The following is a 24,209-nucleotide window of genomic DNA, read 5'->3' on the forward strand; positions in this document are numbered from 1 at the left end:
GGATGGATGGATAGGAAGGGACGGAGGGATGGTTGGAGGGAGGATGGGCTGGCGGGTGGGTGGGTGTGGAAAGTGGACCAAGGCTTGAGTAAAGGTTCCTGTCTCTTGTCCCATCTAATGCTCTGTCTTTAACACCGCAGAATGTGTCTTGGGATTTGGAGTAACAAGAAGCAGCAATGGGAGTTTTCTTTATTGGTCGCACAGAAAGCAGAGAGCTGAACTAACTGTACCTCCTGGCTCCGAGTTCAGTTGCAACCTCTCTGCTCTGAAGTCTGGTTCACAAGAACCGCACACCTGGAGACCAGCTGCTGGAAAGAAAAACTTTGTATAAAGAAGTAAGTGTGTGGGGGTGAGGGCGGGAGGCCTATCAGGAGTCTTCTCTCCCTTCTCTTGTGGTTGTGAGGCACTGGGCTTGTAGGAGGCACCTTATATAGATTGGACAGCTTAAGACATATTTTCATTCAGAGTGGCAGAGATCACAAGACTTTCACACCAACATGCCTGGGGCTCAGCTGCCAATGCCATGTGGTACCGACACCGAGAAAAGGAAAAAGCAAAGACTCCAGGGTCTGGAAGTACTTTCCAGGCTGTTACAGGGAGAACCATAAATGCTAGACCTGCCCAGAGGGTGGGCATACAGCCAGCCTGCTCGCACCCTCGCGAGCCCTCTGACGAGTGTGAGACAGCACAGCCGCTCACAAGAGCCCACAGCCGAGCTGTGTGCAGAGCCAGTTTGAAGATGGTTTTCTTGAATAAAGAACTCAACTGCTTACAAGTCAGGGTGGTTGCCCCCTGGAAAGAAAGCACGACCAGCTCTAACAGAGCAACCCCAGGGAGGGGACGGATGTGCCAAGGCATTCTTTTGGTCCCAAACAACTTCAAAGATTTGCACAGACTCATCCCAAGTACAGATGGGTACCACGCGCAGCATCTCTGGGCACGCAATCATCAGGAAGGGAAGGAGGGAAGGAGGAGACTCCACTTCCTTCCCTGGCGATGGGAAGGGACCCAGAGGGGCAGGAGAGTGAAGGGTGCTAGGAGACCCCTTCTTTCCCTGTGCCTCCCCGCTCTGACCTGTGGGGGGTGGGCAGCACCCCAGAGCCGGACGAGGGGTCTTCCTACTGAACCGGTTCTTCAGGCTCCCGTATCTCCAAAGGGTAGGATTTGAGGCTGGGAACTTTGCACAGAGCCATATCTAGAAGGTTCACAATCACCTGGGGGTGGGCCATCCCAGAGCAGGTGAGGTAAGCAGGAAAGGGGTTTTAGCCAATACTGCCCTTTGGACGAGAGGCAGGGGGGTCCTGGAGGCCACAAGCGCACTCAGGGCTTTCAGAATCTACCCTAAGAAAGTAGCTGTGACCCATTTCCTCAGCCCAAAAACAAGCATGGAGGGAATACAGTGTCAGGTCCTGCTGCAAAAGACAAGGTCTCATCACCGAAACAGGTGCTCCTTGCCAGTGAGAGGCCGCAAGATATTCTGAAACAGAATCATGTTCTAACAGCTCTAAGGATCTCTTCCTCTTCTTATAAAAAGACATTTCTGCCTTTGTTCCTCCTCTGTGCCTTAAATTGTTACTCTGAAAACAGTAAACTCCCACATACAGACAGCACAGACCCAAGTGTCTGTTGGCCACCCAGCCTGAAAGAGTAGCCTTCTGTATTTGCTTCGTAACTTTGTTTCAAGAAACAAAATAGCACATAGTTGAAGTTCCCTTGGAGTCTCTCCTGGAGTCACACACCCACTTCCTGGCCCAGAGGCGACCTGAGCACCACGGCGGTTCCATCATTCCGTGCATTTCCTATTCACTCAGCACCCTTAGTCACTCAGGCTGTTCTGTATTTCAGTCTATACAGATGGAGTTGTATCATACATACATAAAGGCTGGCAACTTTTTTTTGTCTGCCTTTAGAAGTTTTAGATCGATTACTGTGAAAGCATTGGGCTCTAATCCACCTTAAGCTTATTAGAGGACAGGCTGTCTATGACTATATTCTCCAACTTATCCCGGCTAATGGGGCCTTTCATGGTTACCAACACTGTGGCACTAACCTCCTCACGGAGTCTCCTTGTGATACGCCTGAGTTTCTTTAAAGTAAGTTTATAAAAGGAGAAATTCTGGGTACATGTGGTATGTACTTCTAATGGTCCCAGACATCATTTGCTGCCTTCCAAAATACACCTCTCAGTCTGTACCCCACGAGCAGCCCCTGCCCTATACGCCCATAAGACCCAACAACATTACTGTCAAACCTGTCGATTTTCATCAGGATGACACTACATACTGCTATCTTTTTGTTGACTTGAACAGTCCCTAATTTGCATTTCCCTGATCATTACTAACCACCCTTTCCCATCAGGGGACAGTTGAGGTTTCTTTTATAAAATTTCTTGTCCAGGGGCGCCTGGGTGGCTCAGTGGGTTAAAGCCTCTGCCTTCGGCTCAGGTCATGATCTCAGGGTCCTGGGATCGAGCCCCGCATCGGGCTCTCTGCTCGGCGGGGAGCCTGCTTCCCTTCCTCTCTCTCTGCCTGCCTCTCTGCCTACTTGTGATCTCTGTCTGTCAAATAAATAAAATCTTTAAAAAAAAAAAATTTCTTGTCAAGAGTCTTTGCCTGTTTTCTTTCTTCTGTCAGGTTATCAATCTTTTTTTTTTTTTTTAAGATTTTATTTATTTGTCAGAGAGAGAGAGAGAGAGAGAGCACAAGCGGGGGAGGCGCAGAGGGAGAAGCAGACTCCCCACTGAACAGGGATCCCAATGCAGGACTCGATCCCAGGACCCTGGTTTCAGGACCTGATCCAAAAGCAGACTCTTAACCAACTAAGCGACCCAGGCACCTTAATCTTTCTCTTACGATTTCTAGATCTTTCTGTATTTTCATGACCAGTCCGTTGTTATCTGTGCCACAAATGTCTCCTGATTTGTTGGCTGCACGTCGAGTGCTAAAATGCCAACAGAGAGGTCTTCTGATGTTTCTCCTGAAATAAGTGGGACTGTCCCAAAGTCAGAAGAGAATCACTGACACAGCTACAAGCTCTACAAACACCCATAAAGCCACAGTACACACATACCCACCTAACTGTGATGTGTGGGGAGCACTTTATGTTTTTCAAGGCCTCTGTTAATCACCTAACTTCAGACTCACAAAAACACAGGCTATCAGGGCCTCATGTTCTCATTCGTACAATTCAGGACTTGATTATTAATGCCCTTTAAATGATCAGATTCTGACCTTTCCTCCCTGCACCGTGGCTGGGAAGATTCGGGCTCAGAGGAGCAGAGAAACATATCTACGGTCAGGTTGCAGGTGGGATCCACGTCGGTTACAGCTCGGTAAGGCTGACAGAGAAAAGCTACAGGAGGCCCTAAAGTCCTAGTCACTGACATCAGCACCAGGACACAGAGAGGCAGGAAGACAGGAATCTGGGAGAAAGCCAGGGCCCCATCAGTGCGTCTGCTTCCAACAAAAGGACTGTGTGAACGTCAGGATGGACTCTATGAAACAATTTTTATTGAGCAGTGAGTGTGGGGACAGATTCTGCACTCTAGTCCACGGGAGAAAGCGCAGCAGCATTCATGCCTAGAGGCCAGTTTCTGTTACACAGATGGATGGGCAGAACCCAGTGATTTTTTCATTGCTGTTGTTGTTAGTAAGTGCAAAACACCCATCCTCCCCGAACTCGGATCTCACATGGCACTGGAAGGGGAGTGACCCATTCTCAGTGCTCAGCGAGGCACCACCTTGACAATGCACCAATGTCATTTTCAAGCCAGAAAATGCCCACTGGCCACCACCGTGAAACTCTCCCCAGATCTGCGGCCCCACCAAGGAACCTCAAGGAGACGAGACGCGCCCACACCTGGCTTCCCCAGTGCAGCCTCTTTCTGCCCCACACACTCCCCTGGGAGCAGCTCGGGACACCGGTGGCTTCGGGCACGACTCCCAGCCGAGTTTCCCAGTGGTGCCTTCCCCGTGTCCCCAGAAACCAAATACACCTGCACGAATTATGCAAACGTCCTCTAGTTGAACTGCCTGGTTTTTGTGTTTTTAAATCAGGAGAAAGAATCTGACACAGAGGCCATGTGACTGTACTACTGAAGGGTTCGTCTCGTGGCCGAGAGCGTAGAGCTCATGTCTCTGTTACTATGGGAACAAACCGGAAAACATTTTCTTCCCCTGCCTTGGGGAAAGAGTCTGATTCCTACGCAGCTCAGCACTTGGACAGTCCCAGCATCACAGACGTCCCTAAGTACCTACAAAAGGCACGAGTCAGAGGCTGGTCATCCGGGGAGCCGGCAATCTCCCTGTCTTGCCAATTTCAGAGCTTCCGGGAGTGAGCGCACTTTAGGGCAAGGAGAGAATCCATTCATCCAGAGGAGCGGTCCTCCCTAGAGGGGGTCCTCACGGTCCTTCACGTTGGAAGCTTCTCCCGGAATACACGCAGACACTCCTTCACGTCCTCTGGGGTTCTGCAGACCTGTTAACAAAACCTCAGTGCGGCAACCTGTGTCTGCTCTAATACAAGATTGTATCCCCAACATAAACTTCTTCAGAGCTGAGGCATGGAGAGTTCCTGTGCTAGGTGTGGGGAGTAATCTGCCCAAGGCTTCCCCGACCAAGACCCCTGCAAAGCCCCCTGAGTGTCAGGTCTGCCTGGGCACAGGGGAACCTTGGAGAGTGCCAAGCACAACTCCAGAAAAAAGCGTCCAAGTAGCAGGATGTCATCAAAGCAGCTGTCCCCAGCCACACGGTCAGGACCTGACCTCTGCAGCACAGGGTCCTTCCTCCCTTCGGACACCCAGGACCGCACTAGTGCCGAAGGTGCCCCGGGCTTCGGGGCGGCAGGGCCCTGGACCCTCAGCCCCGCATGGCCTTCTCCTGTGCTCCCAGAAGAGTCCTTCCTGAGAGTCCCCCTGAGGAAGGTCAGTGAAAGGAGGACACCAGATGGCTGGGACCGAGGAGAGAGCGGAATTCCAGGCGAGCCAGCACAGGGCCATGCTCCCTGCAGAAGCTGAGTCCGGGCCTTCCCAGGGCCTTGGAAGTATCCTCCACGAGTGTGCAGAGGAGGCAGAGCAGGGCAGTCGGCCGGGACGTGGGGAACGCTGTTCTGGCTCCAGCAGTCGGGCGGCTGCAGACAAGGCCAGTCCTTGTGGCCCAGCCGCTAGGCTCGGCAAGGCTGGCAGCCGGGGAACCCCCAACCCCGGCCCCCCGGCCGGCTCCTATGTCCCAGGCCTGCGGCTCAGTTGTAGGAAAGGTAGTCGATGAGCCGGGGAGGGATGTTCAACTTGGTGATCTTCTCCAGGCCTCGGACGCCAGTGGCCCTCCTCAGGCTCACCCGGCAGAGCTGCGACAGGGTCAGAGGTGTTTCTGGAAGAGAGGAAACAGGAATCCCGCGCGGTGAGCAGAAGGAAGGAGCAACACCGCCCTCCCCCTCAGGAAATGCCAGGGCAGACCTGGAAAGCTCCCCCGCCCCTCGGGCTAGGATGGGGCCTGCGTGCCTTCCGGGAAGGCTACCAGGAGGGACGCCAAGGACCCCCAAAGGAAGATTGGGAAATGGAATTTGGGTAGCGTCCACTGGGATTTCATTCTGTGAGGTTCTGGGGAGGCTTTTCTTTACCCCTTTTCTGTAATGTTAGAACTTGGCACACAGATTCATCAGCAAAGGACTGCTCTGTGGCTAGCAGGCTCATTTCTCAAACTTCCAGACAGATGAGGGATGGGGTGAGGGCCAGCGCCGGGCAGGTCCCAGGCCACAGGCCCTGCTCTCACCGCCCGAGCCGCGGGGCAGAGAGGGACTCGGGGACAACACGCACACACCACAGAACGGCTCTGACAGACACAGCTTGGCTCGCAGGCTGAGGGTCAGGACCTCGGGACGAAAGGAGGAGCCTGCAGCCGTGGCTCGGGAGGGCGAGCACACCAGGGCCAACAACAGAAGGTCCCTGGGGGCCCCGGCCACCAAGGCACCTGCGTAACAGAGTCAGCTTTTACAATGATTTGATCCTTTAAAATCCCACATATGCTGCAAACATCTGCTTGATAACAATACAAATTCGCCAAACACCGTATTCTCGACTAATGAAGATTTATGAAATAAAAAATTCTTTGAGAGGAAAAAAAAAAAGAAATCCTGGAGAAATTCATTTTCCCCTGTTACTTCATGCCCCCAGTTATTTGGAACAGGAAAAGAAATACCCTCCAGGACATGTTTGACACATATGGGTGGCGTCTGCCTCTAAGTTCAGACGGATTTCGGTTGGGTGGGGCCAGCAAACATGTGAGTAAATTGGGTATTTTTCCCTCCAACTGAGAGGCGTCTGTAAGCCTCTTGTGGTGGTAAGGCAGTATAAAATCATTTGAAAATCTGTACCCATGGGGCGCCTGGGTGGCTCAGTGGGTTAAAGCCTCTGCCTTCGTCTCAGGTCATGATCCCAGGGTCCTGGGATCGAGCCCTGCCTCGGGCTCTCTGCTCAGCGGGGAGCCTGCTTCCCCCTCTCTCTCTGCCTGCCTCTCAGCCTACTTGTGGTCTCTGCCTGTCAAATGAATAAATAAAATCTTAAAAAAAAAAAAATCTGTACCCAGGGGCACCTGGCTAGGTGCTAGCCAACCAACCTGGCTCAGTCGGTTAAGTGTCTGCTTTTGGCTCAGATCATGGTCCCAGGGGCCTGGGATCAAGCCCCACTTCGGGTTCCCCTTCTCCCTCTCCCTCTGCCTGCCACTCCCCCTGCTGGGCACTCCCTCTCTCTTTCTCAAATAAATGAATAAAATCTTTTAAAAAAGAATCTGCACCAAAGAAGTCTGGTCCTCAGCCAGATCCTTTGTCCTTGTCTCCTGGAGGGTGGGGGTGATTCATAGGGGCCCAGGATGGCTGGCTTGCTCGGACATGACTGGACAGACTGTCGGAGCATCCTGCAGGCTACCCCGTGCCGTGCGAACCCAACCAAGCACATCCGTGTGACAGGGACGGCGCCGCCTCACTTTCGTAGAACTCCAGGCACTTGGCCGGCGCGCTGCTGCTCCACGTGTAGTCGGACGGCTTCTTCCCCCGGTTGTCCCGCGCGTAGATGTTGCCTCCAAACTCAACAAGCATCTCGATGAGGTCAACGTTCTTCACCTTGGCTGCGTGATGCAGGGCGGTCTCGTGAAGCTTCGCTGCGTTCACGTTGGCCCCTGCCGGTCCAGAGTGGAGAACGATTATCACAAGCAGAGGCCGAGAAGCCAGCAGAAAGGTCGGGTGGTACTTTCTCGCTCCGCACAGTGTCCAAAAGCAATGCCCCAGCCGGGAAAGAAAGTCAAGACAGATTCTCTACGGCCTTTTCAGGATCTTTTTCAAGATCCCAAAGCAGTAATCACTTTTTTTTTCTGCTGGTAGGAGAGCTACAGACCAACAGCTGTAGGAAAGTGAGAGAACTGGAAATGGAACCAGAAAGAAGAAAAAGAAAACAGAAAACTTGCCTGTGGGTTAATAGGCAGTTCTATGACCCCATACAGGCTGTGCCCATGGATCCTGAGGCTCTGAGAGCTCGGGGGAAGCTACAGAAACTTCCCTGCTGTTCCCGCTCCCGTGCACACTGTTCCTGCGTCAGGTGCAGGACAGAGGCTCTGGAAAGCTGTGCTGCAGGAAGGAAGGAATACTTCCTAGTAAATATGCTTTCACAAAAGAGAAGCTCAAAGGAAACACAGGTCATGTTCCCCAAACATCTTCCACAGTTCAGGTAAGAGATGAGGTGTCTCGTAAGCTCTGCCACCCACCTGCTCTCAGGATAGTGGTAGACATTCAGAGGGGCGCCTGGGGGGCTCAGGCAGTTAAGTGTCCACCTCCACCTCAGGTCATGATCTTGGTGTCTGGGGATCGAGCTGCACATTGCGGAGGGGGGGGTCCTTGCTCAGTGGGGAGCCTGCTTCTCCCTCTGCCACTGCCCTTTTCCCTGTCTATGCTCTCTCTTTCTCTCTTTCAAATAAAATCTTAAAAAACAGCAGACTTTCAGAAAGAGGTGAACAAGTACTAATTATAATATTTTAGGTGCATCAAAAAATATTTTGATGAAAATAGGATTTGTGTAAAACATCATTCATAGGGCACGGCCATCACCAATTCTATGCAAGGGGATCTCCTGGACCCTCAGGATTTTTTTTTTAAACCAACTTCTTTGAAGTCTGCTCCTAATGGATAAGGAAGTTATAAGAGAAAGGGGATAGGAGAAAAGTATCTTAAAGAAGCCAAGCAAATAGCCCAGCATTAGGGAAGTTATGCCCCCAAAAAGAGATTCCAATCACAGTCATTAATATCAGCAATGTGGGGTTAGAGGAGGTCAGATCACCAACATATCTCCATGTGATAAATTTAGAAGAAATAAGGGATGTAAGGCTATTAGAGTTCCTGTCCCACTGCTCAAAAATATTTGGAAATTCTGGTTTCTGACTTAAAAGGGTTTCTTTTTAAAGATTTTATTTATTTATTTGAGGCAGAGAGAGAACTCAAGGCTGTACAAGTTGGGGGAGGGGAAGAGGGACAAGCAGGCTCCCCACTAAGCTCAACAGGGTCTCACTCCTAGGACCTGGGGGGCCATGACCTGGGCTGAAGACCAATGCTTAACCAACTGGGCCACCCAGGAACCCATGACTTAGAACAGTTCTAATCCCCTAGTAGAACCTAAAAACTACATCCATAACAGCCATCACTGCCTGATCCTAAGAACATAGCAAGCACCCCAACAAGATAATACAAGCCCAGAAAAGTTCTCTGCCCAACTCCCAAGTCAGGTCAAGGCAAAAAAAAAATCCCTCAGGAAGAAAGCTACATTACCTAAGTATTTAATTCCGCAGATACGCACTACAAAAATAATGCTGAAAGGCAATCGTTGAAGAACCATCCCCCCATAACCCTCCTGCACTGTTCGGGGACATGCAAGCTGGTGCAGCCACTCTGGAAAACAACATGGAGATTCCTCAGAAAGTTGAAAATAAAGCTATCCTATGACCCAGCAATGGCACTACTGGGTATTTACCCTAAAGATACAAACGCAGTGATCCGAAGGGGCACGTGCACCCAATGTTCATAGCAACAATGTCCACAATAGCCAAACTATGGAAAGAACTTAGATGTCCATCAGCAGATGAATGGATAAAGAAGATGTGGTATATATACACGATGGAACACTATGCAGCCATCAAAAGAAATGAAATCTTGCCATTTGTGATGACGTGGATGGAACTAGACGGTATTATGCTTAGCGAAATAAATCAATCAAAGAAAGACAATTATATGATCTCTCTGATATGAGGAAGTGGAGCTGCAACGTGGGGGGTTTGGGGGTAGGAAAAGAATAAATGAAACAAGATGGGATCAAGAGGGAGACAAATCATAAGAGACTCTTAATCTCACAAAACAAACTGAGGGTTGTGGCGGGGGGAGGGAGAGGGGGGTTATGGACATTGGGGAGGGTATGTGCTATGGTGAGTGCTGTGAAGTGTGTAAACCTGGCGATTCACAGACCTGTACCCCTGGGGCTAATAATATATGTTAATTAAAAAATAAAATAAATTTAAAAAAAGAACCTCTCCCCATGAAACCCCAACATGCTGGGGGGCGCTCTTCCAACAGCCACCTGGAAGAATAAGGAATTCTACAGCTGCAGTCATAAAGCAAATAGGAGTATGAATGCTAGCCGCAAACTGGTGACGAAAATTAAACTGTAAAGTGTACAGACTGCGAAATGCAGGAGCTGTCGCAGGTCATTAATTGTGGCAATGATCTTGCCAGGCGGGATGGGAAGAGATTGTCTCTGTTTAGCAAGAAAGACGGGGCCACAGGCGTCAAGGAGAAAGCTAGTGGTAGGAACAGCTCTCAGACTCACACCCCCCTTGCTTTTCAGGCTACAAAACCACCGCACAGTGATTCTTTCCACAAGGTGGCATCCCAAGGTACAAAACAGGCTGTTTTGACTGCTCTGGGCTCCTTTGGACTGGGGGTGACACGGAAGGGAGATCAGGAGGGGACACTGGCATGCGCTGCAGCTGGGCGAACCACAGACCTGGGCACACACAGTACAAACGGCAAAGAAGGCAGAGTCTGGAACACAGCACCGTCTGTTACAAATACGTGACTCAACCCTCCTGGTGTAGCTTACAAAACACAGAGAAAGGAAGCGAACACACATTAAAATGGGGGCTGGGGGGCAGGGACAGAGGAAAGAAAAAAGGGGGAGAAGGTGGTTTTGTGGGGACTGATGATGATGTGCCTGAAACTAGGGTGGGGAGAGGAAGAGGGACTGTAGGGGAGAGGAAGGAAGAGATGGGGGGGCAGGGGAAATAGAAGGAGAGAAGGGGAGAGGGAGGAGGAGGGAGAGAGAGAGAGAGGGAGTGCAGGAGGGAGGGAGTGAAGGAGGGAGGGAAGGGATGGAGAAAGCGGGGAGGAGGGGAGAGGAAGCCAAGCAAAACAACCAAAGGCATCGGGGCATTAAAAATTCTCAACCTCAATCTTCAGGGAAAAGGGGGTCAAAGTCTGATTTCTGATTTCAAAGCACAACCGGACCAAAGCGGACTCAGAGTAAAGCCTTACGCACGCGCAGACCAGGGCCTGCCACGCGCGCCAGGAAGCGGGACCATCCGGCACCGGCTGCAGAGCAGGTGCGCAGCACCGTCCCCGCTCCTCTGCGGTCCCCGCTCCTCTGCGTCCCCGCTCCTCTGCGCGCTCCCTGCGGCGGCTACAGTCTCTGCCGCTCCGCACCAGACCCTGCGCCTCCGTGCCCACCCCGGCGTCTGAGGCTTCCCGTGGATTTTCCAAGGGCTCTGCGACCACCCCACCACGTGAAGAATCACTACTTTCGTTAGAGCCCACATGCTGCCCTCTTCTCTCTCCTTTCCGGTGTGCCGTCTCCCGCGGCTGAAAACCGTCCCTCTGCTCTAGGAAGGAGGAGCTGTCAAAGGCGACCATCTAAACCTACAGCGACAGTCAAGCCCAGGGCCACCGGTCTAGTGGTGGCGGTCACCACTGCTGTGTGGGGGAGCCTTCCCCAGGGCACTCCATTCTGTCCCTCACTCCATGCCCCAGGTGTTGGAAAGCCCCGGTCGCCTTCCCAGACTGACCAGCCCGCACCACTGAGCCCACACCTTGGAACGGGGAGGGTGGCTGCTAGGGCAGGGGGACGGCCTGGCCTCTATCCCCGGGAATGGGCCCTGATTGGTTAATCCCTCTCTCCCCAGCCCCAGGAATTGGTTCAAATAACCTGGGCCTGAGCCAATTAGAATGTGCCGAGCCTGGACAAAGAGACTAGGTTGGGTTCAGAACCAGGACCCAATGTGGGTTCCTGAGATTTAAGGGGAAATGTGCAGGAGACAGCTGGAGAAGCTGCTTCTCAGTCTTAGAGAAAACTACCCGAAGCCTGGGGAAGAAAAGTGGATTTGAGCCCGACCCTGATGCTGTCATTTTCAGCCCATCAGGGACGCCAGGCATAGGCTCAAGCCAGCAGAGGGGACAGCAGACCTGCAAGATTCAGAGACATGCCGGCTTGAGGATGCAGACCACCCTTGGGGCAAAGTGACCCTGACACCTGCCTCCTCCTGATCCTTTCGGTCTCCTGGACCAAGACTTCCCTTCCGCCCCTGCGCGTGGCTGCTTACAGGAGTAACTGGATCCATAAAGTCCTAATTGATACAGACGGGTGCTGGGGTTCAGGGCCCTGACTCGATGCTCTCCCCTCCAGCCACTACTAAAGGAACTAAAGAAGAAAGGGCACCAGGTGTCCTGAGCGCATGCACAGCAGGCGCTCTGGGGACAGCTGTTGACCGTAACGTGGCCATTTCAGCTCAGCAGTCACAGCAGCTAATAACCCTCGGTCGACCGCAAAGCGGAGTGACTGGCTGGAAGGCCTCAGACTACTCCTCGTCCAGACGGTTTATCGTTGTGTAAGAAGGAAAACCACCCCAATGGCTAACCTGACACAAAATGAGTCTTTTTCCCTAAAAACACGTAAAAGTGGCTCATGAAAGCGAACCAGACTCCCGAACAGAAAAGCACATGTAACTTAAGCTCAAATGACTGTTGTCCGGAGAGAGCACGTCATCGTTCTATTTCTGACCAGTTTTGTTTTTTATCCTGAGTTGCACCCAGAATGGCTGAGCTAAAATTTTCCAACAAAATATTTACATTGGGTTCATAATGAAAGCTCCCTGCCAGCACCCACTTTGGCTATGTTTTAAAAACTGCCATGGTAAGCAGGTCCTGAATCCAACCTTCACTGGACCGGGCTGTGCTTTTTTTCATTTTTTGTTTTTTGCCTTGAGAAACCCCCATCCTGAGCCTGAACAAGGACCCGGATTCCAAACGTGCTGCCAGCTCCTTTCCCACGAAGCCCCCCACCTCTTTCTGATTTAGATGCAAACTCATCAGGCAGGCACGGTGGCTGGTCCCCTGCCCACTCAAAATAAGGACTGGCCTTTATCGAGCAGCAGATCCTGTGGAAACGTGAGTACAAGTCCTTCCAGCAACCCCGCGAAACGGGGTTTATTCTTTCCAGCTTTATAGATACAGACACAGAGGCCCACGGTCTCAGCTGTGCGGGTGGGAGAGCCACTTTCCAAGCTGGTCTGTCTGATTCCACTGCCCCGCTCATGGCCGGCACACGGAGCAGGTAACCAAAACACCTGCATCAAGTCACGCAGGTATAAACACCAGCACGCCTGCCCCGAGAAGCACAGGGAGAATCAGGACACACTCACCCTGAGCAGCGCAGGAGAAAGGCCGGCCTACCTGCGTTAAGCAGCATTTTGACGCAGTCCAGATGCTCCCGGGCACAGGCCACATGAAGAGGGGTCCCGAAATGGCAGTCATGAGCCTCCAGGTTGGCCCCGACGTCAATAAGCAACCTCACGCACTCAGAACTTCCTTCAAGCGCATGGGAAAGGACGGGAACCATGAATGAATGTGTGCATTTGCCGTCAGCCCAAGGGAGCCTGGCTACAGGGGGAGGAAGGGGGCACCAGGGCTGTGGCTCAACCAAACACCATTCACAATCCCGTGTGGCCCCAGGGGCCAAAGAAGGTTCCTTCGGAGCCTGCAGGGTTTACCAAGGCTGCCAGGCAGCGGACCAGGGGGAGAGGGCACAGCGGACCCTCTTGGGGGAGAGCCTGGAATACCACTCTGAACCGCCGGACTCGGCTCCACAGCAGCTAGGAAAAAGCTCCCCACCTCCGGGCTGCCTCCTGAGCTGTGTGCGGGCGGCAAGCCTGGGCGTGAGCTTCCGAAGTGGCCAGCCCGAGGCCACGGCTCCTGGATGAACCTCCCTAAGCCTCCCCACCTCGTAGGTCCCCTGCCCTTGTCCCCACCGGGGTTTCTCCTGCCTCTTCCCCAGCATCTCCAACTCGGTTTGCGTGGGGGTCCATTCTGCCCCAGGCTGCATCCTCCCTCCTCACTGTCTCCTGCTCTATCATTGGCAGCTCCAGCCCTCTGCCGGCCATGCTCTTGGGGATGTCCTGACTGTGGCACAGTCCTCTCCCTCCCCTCCTGGGGGCCCCTGTGCCTGGCCAGTCCATCTCGTCATCAGCATTGCTCCTGAGTCGGCTCTGACCCTGTGCCCTGCTCTCCCTCGTACTATAAACCCTGCCGATCCTTCTCCCAAGCCTTCTAAGTGAATCCGTCCCCCTTGGGCTCCCAGGGCCTTGCACTCCCGGCTCCCCTCTCCATGTCAGGACACACCCACCCCTTCATGCCTCTACCGAGGAGCAGCAGATGTGCCACCCCAAACTACGCTACTTTAGCGGAAGGATCATTCTGAGTTTGAGGCAATTAAGCAGATACAAGACCAGCTCTCCCCCCTCCCCCATCTGCCCAAGAGCGGAACATAAATTTATAAAGGTGTCCCTTTTGCCCTCCACGCAGAAGGACAAATCAATGACCAGAAACAATCCAGACACGTATCAGCCCAGAGAGAGCCCCAGAGAGTGCATATGACAGTGGGTAGGTAACACAGAAGCAGGAGATGACTCCTGTCCCAGCTGTCATTCTGCAAAGTGGGGATTTCAGGCCACATGCAGAGAGACGCAGGTGTGAAATGGCAGGGGGCACTGTGCAGCTCTAGGTGGTACTGGGGGAATGGGGTGGTGTGGGGCAGTGGTGGGAGAGGGCGGGGAGAGCTTCTGAGTGAGACCCAGGCCGCCACCCCCTCACAGGCTGGGCCGAAGACTCTGGCTTCCACCCTCTGGCCATGGGGGTCCCCCAAGGACTTCGAGGAGTGACTGGACCAACGACACAATCACACGTAGTGTCGCGGGTTTCATAAAGTGTCCTTGGAACTGTACAATGTTCCTTTGACCTGGATGGCAGTGGCATGGTCTCAGCACTAGGTCCGGGTGACAAAAGCCAACCTCATTGGGCAGCGGGGTGGGAAGCCACAGAGGACAGTGGCTCCGTGAAGAGCCGTGGAAGAGCACGCCTCACCCCCACAGCCCCGCACCCCACCCCCCGTAACCAAGACCAGCACGGAGCCCATCGATCCAAATACCGGCCAGGGGCTCACAACCTTCGCTCAGAAGAGTAGAATCCAAACTCCGTAGTCTGTCATTTAATGAGTTCCCATCTGCCGGTGTTGCCCTAAATTTCCACTCTTCTCTGTTGACCCTCCACTGGGAACTTTGGGCCCAGTAAGCCTGGACAAGTCACCTTCTCTGTGCACGGAGTGGCCTTCCTCTTACCCTCCATTGAAACCTATCCATTCCCGAGGAGCAGATGAAATCCCACCTGTTCCGAACCTCCAGGGTGCACCTCCTCCCCCACCAGCACCTGTCCTCGTGCATATGTTGGGTCTCCTCTCCCAACCAGAACAGGGAGCCACAGGGCAAAAGGCTGGGGAGACAGAGGAGGCATGGCAGGGGGAGGGACTTGCAGTGTTAACATCTGAAAGGCACTGGAGGGCACCCTGAGAAACAGAACCCCGCCCTGGAAACCACAGCCCTCCAACTCCTGGGTGAAAACCATCTTCAGGAGAAAACGCGGAGGTTCTGACAGTCGGGCAACCCCCCGACCAGGAGCCAGAAGCAGTCTGGGCACACTCCTTAGCCAACCTGTGGCTTCCCGTCTACACTGCTTGCTCACATGGACTCACCGCTCATACAGGCCTCGTGCAGCGGGGATGCCGTGTACAGGGGCGGGTTGACCTTGGCCCCATAGGCGAGCAGGAGCTTCACGCACTCGACACTGCCTGAGGCACAGGCATCACACAGGGGCGTGCTGCCATCGATGTTGCGGGCATCCACCTGGTGGGAGGGAGAAAGGAGTGGGGAGCGTCAGGGTGGGCATCAGGGCAGAGGGGAAGCCCACGGGACCCGCTCTCTCCCCTGATGCACATTCATCTTTGCAAAGGCCCTTGTTGGGAGCACCAGCGTCCGAGTGTGCGCTAAGGTACTGCGCCAGGCAAGGGCGTTCAAAGACAAAGGAATGGGGGTCGGGAGTGCCCGTCAGCCTGGCAAGCGTGGGAGGCATCCTCTTTGGGGCTCTTCTCTTGAGACAGGCTCAATTCTGCTTCCCTTTTGCCACCTGCCCCCTGCCCCAGACTGCAAGCTAAGGACGCAGGAGGAGAGTGAGTCCGAACTCCTGCTCAGAGTGCCGTCTGCTTCACGAGGCCCCTCCAGCCGAACACCATCGGGAAGGAAGAAGGCAACTCCATCAGCCGGCAGGGTCTGTCTAGAACTCCGCTGTTATTCGGGGACACACTACACTGTGTTCCGGTTCCTCGGGGGCCACCATCAGAGGCGAGGCTCTGGGGAGCTCGTGTGGCGGTGGGACCGGTGCGGCTCAGGACGCACACTGGGGCCTGGGTTCAAGCGGCTGCAGGTTGTAGGTGTCCAGTCGGCCCCTCCCAGTGCCCCGCAGCCCCCTGCTCCGCCAGCCAGACAACACCGGCTCCCGGCGCGCCCTGGCAGGAGTGTTTACACGGGGGAAACAAACCCGAGCCTTGTGTTCTGGGCCAGCCCACCCCTACCTTCCATGGAGAGCAGCAACGCACTCAGTTATCTGAGACCACAACCTTGCTCCCGGACCCAAGCAGCAGCTCCCGGGCCTGTGTGATGTGCAGGCCTGCTCCTGCCCCCACATCCATGCAAAGCACCCCCCTGCCTCTCCCTGCCTACGACTGCCTCTCTCTGGCCACCAGTGCACTCCTGAAGCCGAGCCATGACCACACTGGGCCTCAGCGTGCCTCGGACCTAGAGAAGGCCCCTGCTGGCTTCCTCCTTCCCGTCCAGGGGTTTCTCTCCTTTCTGTGCATTTGCACAGCACAAGGCTAATCCCGGGCCTTGTATTCTTTTCCCTCCCTCCCTAGGTTCTGGGGAGCAGGTGCCATCCCTCCCATCTCAGGGCTCTGTCCCACAGGGCCCTCACCTGGGCCCCAGCAGCCAGCAGCAGCTGCACACACTGCGCCTGGCCCTGCAGACTGGCCGTGTGCAGGGGCGTGATGGAGTCCACCGTGACCTGGTTGACACACGCGCCGCTCTCGATCAGCCGCTGCAGCTGGAGGGTCTCGCCGCGCTGGGCCGCCTCGTGCACAGGGGTGCGCTCCACCCAGAAACCTGCGCGGGAGAGCACACGAGCGCTGGGGCCACGCCGCCGCCTCCAGGGCCAGAGAACCCCATGCAACCCCAAGGACCCTTACGCAACCCAAGACACCACGTGTGATCAGAGTTGGTCCAAACACCCCCAGACTCCCTGGGGGATGGGCGCCAGGACGGTTCAGCCCGTTGAGTTTCTGACTCACCCTGTGAGTGATCTAAGCCAATCACAGGAACCCTGGTCCCTGCTGCACAGCTGACCCAACTGTAGCTCCCAGGAAGGGAGGGGGAGACTGGCAGTGGTTTCACAGCTTCAAAACTCCCCTCTCTCCCAAGGACTTCCAGAAGACCCTCTCCCTTCTTCACCTCCATGCGGCCTGGGCCCGAACACAGTGGTGCTGGAGCCATCCAGCTGCCTCCTGAGCCCGCACGAGCAGTGGGACGGAGCTCTGGAGCCTTGAACGTGGTGAGTCTGGGGTCACGGGGAGCCTGGTGCCCTGCTGCCCACTGGCCTCCCTACTATGTGGGAATGAGGGTTCCCGTCTGGGCCAAGTGCAGACAAAAAGGCACTAACTAGCTGAGACCGTGAACCACCTGAAAGCACCCACTATAGCTGTGTTTCCTCAGTGTCCATAACCCAGGGTACAGTGGCATCTTCCAGACACTCAGCTTTAAAAAAAAAAAAAAAAAGTGCTAAATGACCATGCTGGGTTAATACCGACCTATTCTTACCATCACACCACTTCAAAAGACGAGATCACGTCACACACCTCTTCATGACACCAGTTCCCACTCCTTACACTGCACATCTTATCACTACATTCCCCTAGAACAGCTTTTTTTTTTTAATTTTTTCAGTGTTCCAAGACTCACTGTTTATGCACAACACCTAGTGCTCCATGCTCCTCCATAATACCCACCACCAGACTCTCCCAACCCCCCACCCCTCTCCCCTCCAAAACCCTCAGTTTGTTTCTCAGAGTCCACAGTCTCTCATGGTTCATCTCCCCCTCCGATTTCCCCAACTCACTTCTCCTCTCCTTCTCCCCATGTCACAAAATAGACAAGCCAAGCTTGTGGGACTTTCTACTCCCTCAAGAAAGGGACCCCAGGATGTTTGCTTCCCCCTTGGTAATGACCAGTCACCGGCACACCTGCCTTGGGGGCTAGTAAAAAGCAGCTACCACCATGAAGTCGGTCTGGAAGGAGCCAAACCCGTGGGCAGGGTGAGGGGTTGCAACCCCACGAAGGTGAAAGCCGGGTGGGACCACCAGCGTCGCAGCAGGATGGGGCTGCAGCTCAGGAAGGCGAGGGAGGCCTTCGATTTCTTGCACTTCGCAGGTAATTCAGTTTTTTGTTTTTTTAATTTTTTTATTTTTTTATTTTTTTTACACAATGAAGGCCTGTGGCAATCCTGTGTTGCAATTTTTCCAACGGTTTTTACCTCACTTTGTGCCTGTCACACTTCGGTCATTGCTGCAGTATTTCACACTTGATTACCTTTGTTGTCGTGACCTGTGATCCATAACCTTTGGTGTTACTTACCTGTCTGGGGATGCCCCAAACCATGCTCATAGGAGATGGGGAGCTTAATCGACAAATGTGGGTGTCCTGCCTTCCCCAGCCAACTGTTCCCCCGTCCCCCTCTTGTCAGGCCTCCCTATTCCCTAAGACCACACAGTGAAATTAAGACCAACTAATAACCCCACGCCGGCCTCTCTGTTCAAGTGAAAGGAAGGGTCCCATGTCTCTCGCTTTAAATCAAAAGCTAGAAATGAGGGGCCCGTGGGTGGCTCAGGCAGTTAAACTCCTGACTCTTAATTTCAGCTCAGGTTATGCATGGTCTCAGGGTCATGAGACAGAGCCCCACGTTGGGCTCTGCACCCCGCAGGGAGGCTGCTTGAGATTCTCTCTCGTCTCCCTTCCTCCCAACTCGCACACATGCACCGGCACTCTCTCTAAAATAAATCTTCAAAAAAATGTTTTTAAAAACAACGAGAAATGATTAAGCTCAGGAACGGGGGCATGTGGAAGGCTAAGACAGGCTGAAAGCTAAGTCCCTTGCACTAAACAGCCAAGTTGTGGGTGCAAAGAAAAAGTTCTTGAAGAAAACGGGAAGTGCTACTCCAGTGAACACACGAATGATACGACAAGGAAACAGCCTTACTGCCGATGCGGAGAAAGTTTAGGTGGTTTGAACAGAAGATCAAAACAGCCACAGCATTGCCTTGAGCCAAAACCCAATCTAGGGCGAGGCCCTACCTCTCTTTAGTTCCATGGAAGGTGAGAGGCGAGGAAGCTGTAAAAGAAAGACAGAAGCTAGAAGGCTGGTTTGTGAGGTGTAAGGAAAGAAGCCATCTCCAAATCATAAAAATGCCAAGTGAAGCGGCATGTGGTCCAGAAGATCTAACTGAGAAAACGAACCAGGGTGACTACAGCAAACATTATCAGTGCAGATGAAACGGGTTTCTACGGGACGAAGATGCCATCTAGGACTTTCATAGCTAGAGAGAAGAAGTCAGAGCATGGCTTCAGGGGACAGACGGGCTCTCTGGAGAGGGGTTAATGAATCTGGGGACTTTAAGTTGAAGCCAGTGGTCACTGAACATTTCAAAAATCCTAAGCCCTTAGGAATTCTGCTAAATCAACTCTTCCCATGCTCTATAAATGGAACGACCAAGCCTAGGTGAGAAAGTATATGTTTACAACACAGTTTACAGAGTATTTTAAGCCCAGTCTTGAGACTTACTACTGGGGGTGGTGGGGGTGGGGGGGGGGAAGCACTCAAGTAACCCTACAAATTGATTAGAGATGAATGTATTTGATGGGACAGGGGTGAGCCTTTGAGCATAAAACAAGGAACCCAGAAAAAATCCTCCTGTGTTTAACTTCAGCCTTGCTTTTTTCTCGTTGTGTGAACTCAGTTGTACCTTTAAATCATCAGACATAGGGACCCACTGCAGCTCCCCCAGGACAGGTGACGAATGCTGGCACATAACCTAGCAGATCCGGGCTCTTACGGTGGTCCCAGAAACTCTCCTTTCCCTCTCCATCAGACCTTCTGATTACCCCAGACAGTAGTGAGCTGAGTTTGGAGTTCTTGGCCAAGAATGACTGAAAAATTGGTTCATCTGGCTTAGAGCCCCCAAATCCTTAAGGAACACTTTTGTCGTCTTCTGGCAGCCTCTCAAGTACAGCTCTTGAGTATAGATCTTGAATATAGGATCACTTTTTCAACTTTGAAAATGCACACTTACGTTGGGTCCATAACATCCTGTATTATGTTTGCAAAGTTATGAATACTGGATTCACTTAGGAGATGACTTGCCCTAAATTCTCTGCAGAGCCTTACAATATGGCCTCAATAAGTACAGTCTTTACCTCTCTGAGGTGTTCTATTAAAAAATGAAAAATGTAATGCTTGGAAGTATACTATGCATCTAGAATTTCAGATCAGAATGTTAAAATGGGTTACAGTTCCTACAGTGGACCTCTGCTTCTGCTGGGATAGCAGGTCCCCAGATCCAATACATTCAGCTGATTCATTAGCGTTGAGAATGAAAGTGGCAGGGCATATTTTTTAAGGGAAATAAAACAATGACAGTCAAAAATATCCATGAACCTCAGAAGCCGTAAATCCATTGTTGGAGTATGCTTTTCTCTTCCAGATTCCTTAAACGACACAAAAAGAAAACAAAAGCACTCAGAAGTAAATGCTCTGTCATTAAGCACTCTACATGAACAAAAATATGCCAACTAGTTTTGGCTGCCCTGGTTAGCTGTTCATTGCTTATTTAACTGAACCAAACACAGATCACACTGGTGGGGTCAAAGTCTTGTGCCTGCCTGGGGTGGAATGCCGGGTCAAACCAGATGCTTATTAAATGCCTTTGATCTGGTTGAAGGTGGCTGTTTTGCAAGACCAAACACCTGCCTTGCTAGGACTGTAACTCCTCACACTCGAAACTGACTCTTAGGACTTCCCACGTTTATTGGCAATGCTATTTTTACTAAGGTAAAGGTATTTTAGACAATTTTTTTCTTTTTTTTTTTCTTTTTTGCTTCTAGGTTTTCAAAGTGAGTTCTGGGCACATTTCATCTGCTGTAGTATTACTTCATTGGCAAAGATGTTTGCTTCCCCCTGGGAATGTCCCTTTGCCCTCGAATTCATTTTATTCTTCCGTAGCCCAGATGGTAAGCGAGATTCGGGGAAGAACCGAGATGGTTTTTTTCTTTTTCTTTTCTTTCTTTCTTTCTTTTTTTTTTTTTTTAAACACAGGGTGACCTGTCGCAAGGGCATCTCCTCCTCCCGGAGCAGATGCCTTCTGTGACAATTGGGTGTACCTGTAGGATGCTCATGACAGTGCGCCACGACCTTCTCACACCGGGCACCTCCCCGGTGCGCTGAGCTTGGCCATGACTATGCCCACCCCCTCCCCGCGCCTTGCCCAAGGTGCGCGGCGCGGCGCCTCGGTGGGTCTGCAGTCGGGAAGTCCCACGACTGACGCGTCACGACCATGACTGGCTCCGCGACTCGCTGGCGGGGGTCGAGGAGCCGGACGCAGAGCGCGCCGGAGATGCCCGGGGATCCCCGAGGCTGCTCGGGAAAGGGAACCGCGGCGCTCCAGCCTCGGCCCACCAAAGCGCCCCGCCGGCGCCCCGGGGGCAGCGCGCGTCACGATCGCCGGGCGCGCGTCCTCGGACGCACCTGTCCCGCCCGGGAGCAGCCCGGCGGCCCCTGCTTCCCGGCGCGGTCCGCGCCCGCACCTACCCACGTCGCCCAGGAAGCAGCCGTCCGGCCCGCGGGCCTCCATGCCGCCCGCCCGCTCACCGCCGCGCGTCCGCACTCCCGGCGACACCGGCGCCCGCGACCTGGGCGGAGCTCCGCGGGCTGGGCGGGCCGATGGGGGCGCGGCGCGGCCGCCCGAGGGGCCGCGGGAGTTGTAGTTCGGCCGCGGCGGGACGCCCGGGACTCGGCCCTGAGCGCGGGGCTCTCGGCGGTGCCTCGCGCTGCTGGCTGGGCGGCGCTGCGGCTGGGCGGCGCTGCGGAGCTGCTCTGCTCTGGGTCCGGGAAGACCAGCCCCGCACTTTCCACCCGCGCCCTTCGGGGGGCGAGGGCAGAGCAGACATGCCTTCCCCGGGCCCGCGGCGGGATGGAAGCACGGGTTTCCGCCTAAGTCCTGGTGGACGGCTGCGTAGTGAGGTGCGCTTTGCTTTGCTTGTGCAACGCGGGTTGCACGGTTCGGCAAGTCTCACTTCGTCCAGGTTCCTTGTCGCCTCTCCCACCCCGAGCCTACGCGGAGACGTTAGTTTGGACTGGAAAGTAACAGTATCAGGACGTACCCGGTGCGAGGACCCGTGGAGAGCAGAAGGGTTCTCTCTCCCCTGGACGACTCGAACCTTTTCCTCCCGTCCAGACCGCGGGCTTTGCATGGAAAGGGAGTTTGAAGCTTGTCTGACCAAAGCCCCTGAGGAGTCCCAGCCCCGGACCTGCAAAGGACACTTCAAGCCTGTTTGCCGTGTGTTCGCCCCCTCACTGCCACTTGTTCAACAAAACTAGGCTCCTGCATTTTTCTTGTGAGTTTCTTGCATTCTATATTCAATGTACATTTTTAAAATCTAGTTGCTGTGGGATGTTATTTTTTTCTATAACAATGCCTTGAATCATAGTTCGTATTTTCTTTGATTTTTCTTCCTTGACTAAAGCATCGTCTAGATCTTAGTACAGACTGTATATTTATATATACCATATATATTTATAAACCACATACATTTATCCTGTATTTATGTCTCTACATAGACACGTATGTATTTCTTAAATATATTAGCAGATATTTCCTAATTAGCTTATTTTGTAAATTTTTCTCCATTCTGTTGCTTGATTGCAATATTGCAGAAAAGTTTTAGCTTTTCATATATATTCAGAAATATATACTCTGAGAGTGTTCCTTCTTTCTCCAACGGTCAGAATGTATTTCCCCACCAAGAGCCAGAACATGTATATAATTATTTTGTTCTGTTCTGCTGTTAAGTCTTTAAGTCTGGAATTTGTTTTAATCTATAGGATGTAACTTAATTTTTGTCCAAGTTGAAATAAAGTTGTTCTGAAAACATCATTAACTAGTAATTTATTTTTGCGTTAATTTCCTTTTTTGCATTTCATTTGATTTTACTTTGCAGATTTTTTTTTTTTAAGAAATTGAAGGTTTGTGTGTTGAGCAAGTCTATCCGTGCCATTTTTCCAACAGCATTTGCTCATTGTGTGTCTTGGTGTCACTTTTTGGTAATTTTTGCAGTTTTTCAAAGTTTTTCCATTATTTATGGTGATTTGTGATCAATAGTCTTCGATGTTACTGTTGTAATTGTTTGGGGGCACCATGAACCACACCCACATAAGACCTCAAACTTACTTGATAAATATTGCGTGTGCTCTGAGCGATCCACGCACCAGCCATTCCCATCACTCTCCCTGTCCTCAGGCCTCTCTCTTCCCTGAGATGGAACAATGTTGAAATCAGGCCAATCAATAACACTACAATGGCATCTGTGTGTACAAGTGAAAAGAAGAGTCACCCACATCTCGCTTTAAATCAAAAGCTGGGGAGCCTGGGTAGCTCAATTGGTCTGCCTTTGGCTCAGGTCATGATCTCAGGGTCCTGGGATTGAGCCCCACATCTGGCTCCCTGCTCAGCAGGGAGTTTTCTTCTCCCTCTCCCTCTGCCCCTCCAACCTGCTTGCGCTTATGCTGTCTCGCTCTCTCAAAATTAAAAACAAAAACCTAGACGGGCTGAAAGCTAGGCCTCTTGTACAAAACAATTAGCCAAGTGTGAATGCAGAGGCAAAGTTCTTGAAGAAAACTGAAAGTGCTAGTCCAGCAAACACACAAATGATAAGAAAGCAAACAGCCGTAATGTTGATCGTGAGACTGTAGGGGTCTACATGGAAGAGCAAACCAGCCACACCACCCCCAGAAGCCCCAATGTCCTCCAGAGCAAGACTCCGACTCCGCAATTCCACGAAGGCTGACAGGTGAGGACGCTGCAGAAGAAAAACCAGCAGAGGTTTAAGGAAAGAACCCACTTCCCAAGCATAAAGGTGCCCCAGGGAAGCCACAAGCAGATGCTACAGCGAGTTCTCCGGAAGATCCAGCTAAGAAGACCAAGGGGTCTACCCAGGTTACCATGTAGGTGGAGCAGCCTTATACTGGAAGAAAATGCCACATGGAGTGACCGTTTTCGTGTTCTTCACATAAATACCCAGAAGTGGAGTTGCTGGATCATACGGGAGTTCTATTTTTTGTGCTTTGAGGAACCTCCCTAGTCATTTGCAGAGTGACTGACCCAATAGTGCACAAGGATTCCCTTTTTCCACATCCTCACCAACGCTTGTTATTCTTGTCTTTGATAATAGCTATTCTAACAGGTGTGAAGTGCAATTTCACTGTGGTTTTCATTTGCATTTCTCTGATGATTAACGATGTCGAGCACCTTTCCATGCACATATTGGCCGTCTGTACGCCATCTTTGGAAAAAGGACTATTCAGGTCCTCAGCCACTTTCATCACCTTGTTTGTTTGCTATTGAATTGTAGGAGTTCTTTATATATTTTGGGTATTAACCCCTTATCAGATCTATGATCTGCAAATATTTTATTCTCATCCAATACACT

At 52.4% G+C, this 24,209-nt stretch overlaps 1 protein-coding gene across 2 annotated transcripts; it reads right to left on the bottom strand.

Annotated features, from left to right (window-relative positions):
- Positions 1-3,487: 3,487 nt before the first annotated feature.
- Positions 3,488-21,395, bottom strand: LOC111158626 (ankyrin repeat and SOCS box containing 13). 2 transcript variants are annotated; one of them, XM_022520773.1, is made up of 6 exons: positions 21,313-21,392; positions 16,375-16,562; positions 15,101-15,251; positions 12,751-12,885; positions 6,978-7,169; positions 3,488-5,366 (listed from the first exon to the last, which is right to left on the bottom strand). In XM_022520773.1, exons 1-6 carry the CDS (start codon positions 21,353-21,355, stop codon positions 5,239-5,241), a joined length of 837 nt encoding a protein of 278 aa, XP_022376481.1. In that variant the 5' UTR covers positions 21,356-21,392; the 3' UTR covers positions 3,488-5,238. The 2 variants fall into 2 exon arrangements, with proteins under 2 accessions (XP_022376481.1, XP_022376483.1); XM_022520775.1 differs by lacking the exon at positions 12,751-12,885 and having other exon boundaries at positions 21,313-21,395.
- Positions 21,396-24,209: the final 2,814 nt, after the last annotated feature.

Source organism: Enhydra lutris, unplaced genomic scaffold (assembly GCF_002288905.1).
Source record: "Enhydra lutris kenyoni isolate GAN:26980312 unplaced genomic scaffold, ASM228890v2 scaffoldscaffold61, whole genome shotgun sequence".
Lineage (NCBI taxonomy): Eukaryota > Metazoa > Chordata > Mammalia > Carnivora > Mustelidae > Enhydra > Enhydra lutris.